We start from the raw sequence: 8362 nt of genomic DNA on the forward strand, positions 1-8362 counted from the left end.
AGTACCATACCGGCAGGTCATGTCTGATACAGTCACCCGGTTGCAGCTGGAGCCGGTAGCTCTGATCTCCGTTACCGGCGGGTTGCGTCATGCTGCGCCGGAGAGGTGATGCAAGAGTCCGGCGCTGTGTGTTCACGTACGCCACGCCTCCTCCCGGTGCAGTTTCCTGCTTTCCAGAAGCCAGACTCTTACAGGCACAATGAAGTCATAGAGCACAAACCCTCCGAGACTTTACATCATTACTATTGTGTTAAACCTGCGACTTCTGGACACTTATATTCGTCAGATGAAGGTGAGTTCATTTAGTCGGTCTGACCGAGTCTTTCGTATGGCGTCTAGTCCTGTGTGTTTGTGTACGGCTCACGGTAAAGTTTACAGTCGATGCTCTGCCTGAGCTATCATTTGAAGTGTTCGTTAAAGTCAGTTGAATGTCAGTTTGAGCCAGCGATGTGAATAAGGTATTCAATTGTTTTGTTGAGCGAATTTGTTAAAGCCGTTCACAAAAATAGATTAATTTTTAATTTGGACGGAATCGGTCCGCACAACTCATTGAATCGTCAACAACAACCAATAAATGATTTAAAAGGAGTATTTAGTGTGAACCTTTTGACTGAGGCGAAAAGTAGCTTAAAATACGAAATGTTTAATAAACGTATTCAATTTTTTATGTGACGTAATAAACCGCACAATGACGTAAAGAAGTGCTGAATGGTTTTTAAATGTTATCAGAAGCATTATTATTATTATGATAGCTTGGTTCCAGCTATGTGATTATACACATTACTATCTTTCTGATAGGGTTCATATTTTTCCAAAACTGTTCAAATGGACAACAGAGGGCTTTATGTTTACTAATCTATCTATATTAGTCTGTATTGTCACCCTTTCTTTTTCAGGAAGCAGGAGTTGACCTACCCCAGGCGTTGCCCTCTGGGCCCAGTGCCTTTATCCCAATTGAAGAGGTGTGTGTGTTGTTTTATGCAGGGGCCAGGTGTGTTGAAAAGATGATAATTAGTTAAATCCTAAAAATGTGAGAAAGAAATACATTTGAATTAAAAATATTTTGTTTTCCTGCATGTCTGGGGACTGTGAACATGTAAAAGTGTTGTTAAATAATTGAAATATTAACTTAAAACCCAGTCACTAATGATTAGTTTGGTAGTTGATTAATCATGTAATCAGATAATTAACTTAAAATACATACACTACCCTCCAAAAGTTTAGAAACACCCCTGGCAAAGTGTGGCTTTGGATGATATCAGCATAAATGCTTATCACTTTTTGGTGCAAGTACATTAAAGTAACTTGACATTATCATTGAAGACCAGCAATAATCATTTTCATTTTGATTACATAATCATGGCGATATATACATGTCAAAGTCAGACGTGCCCCTTTGCCAGCTGTGATGCCTGGTTACTGGTTGAAACTTGGCCCAGGTTTTTTGGTCAGCACACCTTAATAGCTTCAACAACTGATTGCCAGTTAAGTTTAGAATACAATGAATTTAGGCCCAGATTATGCAGAGCTGTAATAGCTGCTGATGGTGGATAGTTTGATGGATCGAAAATTTAAGGTTTTTCTATGTATAAACTGTTTATGTAATAAAATATGTTTTTGTAAGTTGTGTTGTCCCTTATCAGTGCAAAATGATCACAAATGAAAAAGGATTCATGCCAATATTGTCCAAAACCCCACTTTTCTAGGGCGTTTCCAGACTTTCGGAGGGCAGTGTATATAGTAGCAGTGAGGCAATAATAATAATTAGTTCAAATAGAGTATCAAAAGCAAGTAATCATATGGTTTTATTGAAAAAAAAAAAACTGTTAAAACACAATGTGTTGTAAACAATAGCTAGCGTACATTCCGCATTATAATAAATGTTACTACACGAGCTAATCCTTGTTTAATATTGCCTAAACAACATTAAATTCAAATGTCCATTTAATCTTTAATATTTGGGCATTTCTTTACGACAGAAATGCTACAGCCACTGTCATTTTGTGACATCAAAACTCTTATTTTTTACTTTTAGTTTGCAATCGCAGTAAACAGTTAGCATACTGAGAAAGATACTAATGTATTCCCCTGTATTTGCATAGGTTTATAAATGACTTACCTTACACATCAGAGATGGAGTTTGAGACGCTCAACACATGTAAATGATAACAGTTTGTGTAAATAAATAATTAAAGTGCATATATTAAACCTGCTTCGCATATTCATTTAATTGATTCATAGCGTTTCTAAATTCCCAATAGCATAATGCTTTCCTAAGATTTTTAAATGGGTTTAATACATCGTGTAGCCAGTATTTTGCCGGTTACTCGACAATGGCAAAATGCAGTCAAGGATTTTTTTAAAATTGAGTACTCGAGGAATCGTGACAGCCCTAGCTTACAGAAAAGTTTGGGAAAGTGTTCAGTGTTTACAGAACAAAACTTGAGTTCTCCGCATATCTGTTTGTTTCAGATTCTAGAGGAAGGGGCCGCACAGGAGGTGATGTCAGGCGCACTATTGTCAGAGGGACGTGTAAACCATATCAACATGATGATGGGGTTACATCCCACCTACCTAAACTGTTTCCTCCGCACCCAGAATGCTTTGCTCCAGCTGGATGGCCCTCTCCCTCTGTCATGGAGACATTTTATAATCATATTGGTAAGACTTAGTACCTTTAGATTGCAAGTTTCAAGCATAAATGAGTGTTTGTTATCTACACAACAGTAATTTTCTCTGTGCAGGCGTCTGCACGTCACCAGTGCTCGTACCTGGTGCAGCATCACAGCACTGCTTTTCTGCTTGCTGGTGGAGATGAGTCCTGGCTTAGAGGACTTCACTGTGCACCACCTAAAATACAACACCTGCAGACGCTCAACAAACTGCTTGCACACAGACCCTGGATCATCACCCAGGAACACATACAGGTAAAAAGTACAAATCATCAGTGTTGGGGAAGCTACTTTGAAACTGTATTTTAATTAAGTGAGAAACTAGTGGAAATTTAAAGTAGACAGTCAAGCAGTCTTTTCAAAAATGTATGCACCTTTTTCTTCAATGCGGAAGTAAGTCTATGTGGTCGACACTTCTGGTTCTTTAGCTGCTATAGGGAAATAGCGAGAAGAAAAACAACATGCAGTAAACACTAAAACTGTTTGCACTACAAGCCAGTGTGTTCATAATAAAGATAGTTCATTAAAATAACATGGTAAGACACATCAATTTACAATACCAAGCCATAAAAGCTGTTTTGTATAAACTAAACATAACTGGACGCGGATTAGGCCAGAAGCCAGACCCATAAAATGTACAAATGTCCACGTCCACTCTTACAGGTGGATATGTATTGTATTATGCAATTGACACCTTTTTGGTATTGCTACTTATTTAAAGTTTTTTTTTTTTTTTTTTTTTTTTTTTTCTTCTTCACAGGAATTGGTTTGTCCTGGTGCAGAGGCTCGGTGGTCCCTGGCAGAGCTGATTCAGGCTATTGTTTTGATGAGCCATGCCCACTCTCTGGCCTCATTTGTTTGGGGTTGTGGTATTCTCCCAGAGCCAGAGCAGTCGGGAGATCAGTCGCTCCAACTGTGTTCGCCCACAGAGTCCTGTTCTCCCCGAGACAAGGCCAGAAATCATCAAGAGGTATTGATTTGTGACTGACGCATTGATCACAGGTTAAAGAGAATATTTAATTTGTTTTGCTCCGGTAAATCTCTTTAATGTGTGTATGTGTGTTTGTGCGCAGTGGTCTGAGGCTGTGAACGAGGTTAAGCTTTTGATGGAGAGGATGATGATGGTTCAGCAGCAAGGTGAAGAGTTTACACAAGAAGAGATGGTTACTCGCTTTGAAAGAGAAAGGACTGAGAGTTTGCTGGAACATGCTGATGGTATGAGCACACATATACATATTTTACACCCAATTGCAGGGTTTCTTCTGGGTTAAAATAGTCCTCTGTTGTAGCTTCTGCACGTAGACATTTACATGAAAAGTTGATTAGTGAAATTTTGGGCTTCCTAAACAAATGTTAGAACATTGAATGCATTTTTCCCCATAAGATGAACATTTTAAATGACTTACACTACCAGTCAAAAGTTTTTGAACAGTAAGATTTTTAATGCTCTCTTCTGCTGACCAAGCCTACAAAAACAGCTAAAATGTAAAATATTTGTATTATTTAAAATGACTGTTTTCTCTTTGAATATATTTTAAAATGTAATTTATTTCTGTGATTTCAAAGCTGAATTTTTAGCATCATTACTCCAGTCACATGATCCTTCAGAAATCATTCTTATATTCTGATGTGGGTTTTATTCAGTAGACTTTTTTCAGGTTATTTTAAATAGTAAAAATATTTCTAAATTTTACTGTTTTTGCTGTACTTTGGATCAAATAAATGCATGCTTGATGAGCAGAAGAGACTTCTTTAAAAAACAAAAACTGGTAGTGTATAATAGATGTTTCATATCTTTTTATCACTGCCTGACCTGTGTCATATTTTTTTTCCCATACAGTACAGCGGTCTGTCCTTCCTGATTGTTTTTCACGGTTTGTTGTGGATGCAGATTTTACGTACCAGGATTTTAGTCCTAGAGGAGTGCAGGCCCCACCAACCATGAGAGCTCAGGTTCAATACTCTTATATATTCTCACACAGTATTAAAGATTTACACAAAAGTTACGAATAGAAAGCATTGTTTTAGTTTAAGTATACAATAGGTATTATATCTTGTTATATACAGTGTATTACTTATATACTGTTGTAGCATTTAAATTCTGAATTATCGTCTGTTTTTATATATTCACATTAAGCTTTTAGTCATTTTTATGTTTTTGTCTTTTTTGTCTCATTGTTAGTTTTGGTTTGTTTTATAACATTTGTATTTAGCTAAATCTTGCTATTTTTATTTTAGACTTGCACATTTTAATACTTCAGCTTAAACAGTTTATTTAGTTCTAAAGTTCTAAATTTTTCATTTTTGTCAAGTTGTTCTAGTTAAGTTGTTCATGTAATATTTATATTTAAATGGATGGTTCACCCCAAAATGAAAATTACAACATGATTTACTCACTTCCAAGCCATCCTAGGTGAATATGATTTTCGTCTTTCAGACAAATACAATGCGAGTTATATTTAAAAAAAATATCCTGGCAGTGAATGGCTGTTCAGTATGACAGTTAGTGAAAGCTAGAGATTATGGTTTATATGGTTTCAGTTTTAAATATGGATATTTTTCTTACACAAATGCACTGATTCACTTCAGAAGGCCTTTATTAACCCCTTGGAGCCATGTGGAGTACTTTTTATGATGGATGGATGCACTTTATTGGACTTCAAATTCTCAACAGCCATTCACTGCCATTATAAACCTTGGAAGAGTCAGGACATTTTATAATATAACACCCATTGTATTCATCTGAAAGAAGAAATTCATATACATCTAGGATGGCTTGAGGATGAGTAAATAATAGGGTAATTTTCATTTTTGGGTGACCTATCCCTTTAATTTAAGCTTTATTTAAATTACCAAAAACAAGTTTTAATAGTTTTAGCTAACATTAACAGTACTGGTTGTATCACGATTTGTGAGTTTGTGTATGATTTTGTGCTTTCAGGACTATTCATGGGAAGATCACGGTTTCTCTCTTATGAACAGACTGTATGGAGAGATGGCACAGCTTCTGGATGAGAAATTTCAGGTGGTATGTGCGCTCACATATCACACCATGGCCATGCACTCACACGTGGACACCTCCACACTGCGGAAAGCCATCTGGAACTATATTCACTGCATTTACGGCATCAGGTCAGTCATGCATGCATCATAGTCATGAATCGACCTTAGAACGTTCAGCCGTATGGGACAAAGAGGTGGTTTAGGGTTGTGTCTATATAAGAAGAAAAGCTCATATATATATATATATATATATATATATATATATATATATATATATATATAGACTGTACATTAAGAAGAAAAAGGTAGACATACAAATGCATTGCTTTTGGTGGTTAAAATTCTGGTGGTTAATGTGAATCTGATGTGCACTTGCATGTCCACCTACACAGGTATGACGATTACAATTATGGGGAAGTCAACCAGCTGTTAGAACGCGGTTTAAAAGTGTATGTTAAGACTGTGGCTTGCCATCCGGAGAAAACCACACCAAGAATGTACTTCTCTTTTTGGAGGCAGTTCCGCCATTCAGAAAAGGTACAAAATGTGTAAAATTTCTTGTTGATGATTCAAGTGTGTTCATATTTTAAAACCTTGCATTTGCTTCAGCAGTGGTACTGAATCATGCATGCTCTCTTGTTTTCTGAATTGTTGAATTAATTTGGATTTTAGAGTGATGTTTTAGTGTCCTCTAGTGGTTCACCTTAGAATTGACAGATATGTCAGACCAAAAACTCCTTTTAAAAGTATCATAGCTAAGTTTTCATTGTAGTACAAATGCCGGTATATTTCTTGTTTAAGATGTCTTGTTCTTTTCATGCAGGTCCATGTGAACCTGTTACTGATGGAGGCACGAATGCAGGCAGCTTTACTTTATGCTCTCAGAGCAATTACACGCTACATGACCTAATATGCTCACAAGAGCATTAAAACAAGGGATGACCTGTATACACTATTATGCTCTGATTGTAGCGTGTGTTGACACACAAATTGCACACAATCACACTTTAAAAGCACAAAGGCTTGAGAGCAATTTAGTTCCATTTTCTCTTTTCTTTGCATTATTTTTGGCTTATATAGGCTGGATGATCAGCTGCTGGATCTTGACTGGATTTGGGAGGCAGCGAATTTTGCACATGTCCTATGAGTAAATTGCCTCGTTGTGGTCTTTCTCTTATATACTGTGAATGTGTCTTTGCCCTGCTGCAGTATTCTGTTCTGTGTGTTTTGATAAATGTTTATATGAGTTTGACACTAAGATCTCTACATTGCCTATTTCTCTCTCAGATTGAGAGCTGATTTAATGTGGGGTAAAATGGATGAAAAAGCACATTTTGTTGATGTTGTTATTTGTGCATTTTTATGTATAATAAAATATTTTACTATGACATTACTATTTTGATTCATTTGTTTGTATATGATGTGCACAAGGCAAATTCCACAAATGCACTTGCCATGTCCCATGATTTTTTTTTTTTTTTTTTTTTTTTTTTTTTGGAAGCAGTAAGGTCTTGTTTTTTGTGAGACCTCAAATATGCTCGATAAACTATTATCTAACACAAAATTACAATTAAAATACTTACATTGACATTGTTTTTTGTGTGTGTGTGTACATATCGTACATATATACATTTATCTAAAGGTGTAAAACTGCACACAAATCAAATCTTTCACACTATTTACATACTACACAAAAACTAATAATTCAAATTAATCATTAATTAAAAATTAATTGAATGCACAACCACTGAAATTACATAATTTTCTTTAAATTGAAAGAGTAGTTCACTTCCAGAATGAAGTTAAGTTTCTCGAGGAACACTCCAACAATTTTTTCTCCATGAAGTGGACTTCAATGGTGGCCAACGTGTTCAAGGTCCATATTGCAGTTTCACTACAGCTACAAAAGGCTCTGCACAATCCCAGCTGAGGAATAAGGGTCTTATCCAGTGAAATGATCAATCATTTTATAAAAAAGTAAAAATTTTCCTTTTAACCACAAATGCTCATCTTAAACTAGCTCTGCGACTTCATGCATTACGTGATCACGTTGACAAAGTCATGCCTGGTTAGTTCTTCATCTGTGTACTTTGTTCAAAAAGGTAGGGTAGGGTGAAAAACCTCATCTCAATTTCTCCTCCAACCACAAAATCATCCAACATCATTGTTTTACCTTTTTTTGTTCAGGGCGTTTGCCCTTTCGCTTTGTAAACACTGGGCTGGTACTTCCGCCTACGTCACTCATGCGTGATTAAGTAACGTGTGAGGTCAAGCTACTGCAAGAGGAGCATTTGTGGTTAAAAAGTATATACATTCGTATTTTTCTTAGAAAACTACCAAATATTTTGCTAGATAAGACCCATGTTCCTCAGCTGGGATTGTGTAGAGCTCTTGAAGCTGCATTAAAACTGCAGTTTGGACCTTCAACCGTTAACGACCATCGAAGTCCACTATATGGAGAAAAATTCTGTGAAGTTTTCCTCAAAAATCTTTTTTTTTTTTTTTCCTTGGATGACATGGGGTAAAGTAAAGTAAATTATCAGGAAAAAGTAAAGTAAATTATCAGGAAATTTTCATTCAGGAAGTGAACTTCTCCTTTTTAAGCATATTTTGAGGTCATATACATTTGCACCCTAATCGTGGAAAGTTCAATAAACTGTAAAAAATTATTTTTCAACACCCATTCG

The 8362-nt window shown here is 36.2% G+C and overlaps 1 protein-coding gene across 2 annotated transcripts; it reads left to right on the top strand.

Moving 5' to 3' along the window:
• The first annotated feature begins 61 nt into the window (after positions 1–61).
• Positions 62–7063, top strand: sesn2 (sestrin 2). 2 transcript variants are annotated; one of them, XM_051137462.1, is made up of 10 exons: positions 62–292; positions 897–991; positions 2473–2661; positions 2745–2927; positions 3433–3642; positions 3746–3887; positions 4513–4625; positions 5614–5804; positions 6068–6212; positions 6499–7063. In XM_051137462.1, exons 3-10 carry the CDS (start codon positions 2503–2505, stop codon positions 6583–6585), a joined length of 1230 nt encoding a protein of 409 aa, XP_050993419.1. In that variant the 5' UTR covers positions 62–292; positions 897–991; positions 2473–2502; the 3' UTR covers positions 6586–7063. The 2 variants fall into 2 exon arrangements, with proteins under 2 accessions (XP_050993419.1, XP_050993418.1); XM_051137461.1 differs by having other exon boundaries at positions 897–962.
• The last annotated feature ends 1299 nt before the right edge of the window (positions 7064–8362 follow it).

This window comes from Labeo rohita, chromosome 19, assembly GCF_022985175.1.
Source record: "Labeo rohita strain BAU-BD-2019 chromosome 19, IGBB_LRoh.1.0, whole genome shotgun sequence".
Lineage (NCBI taxonomy): Eukaryota > Metazoa > Chordata > Actinopteri > Cypriniformes > Cyprinidae > Labeo > Labeo rohita.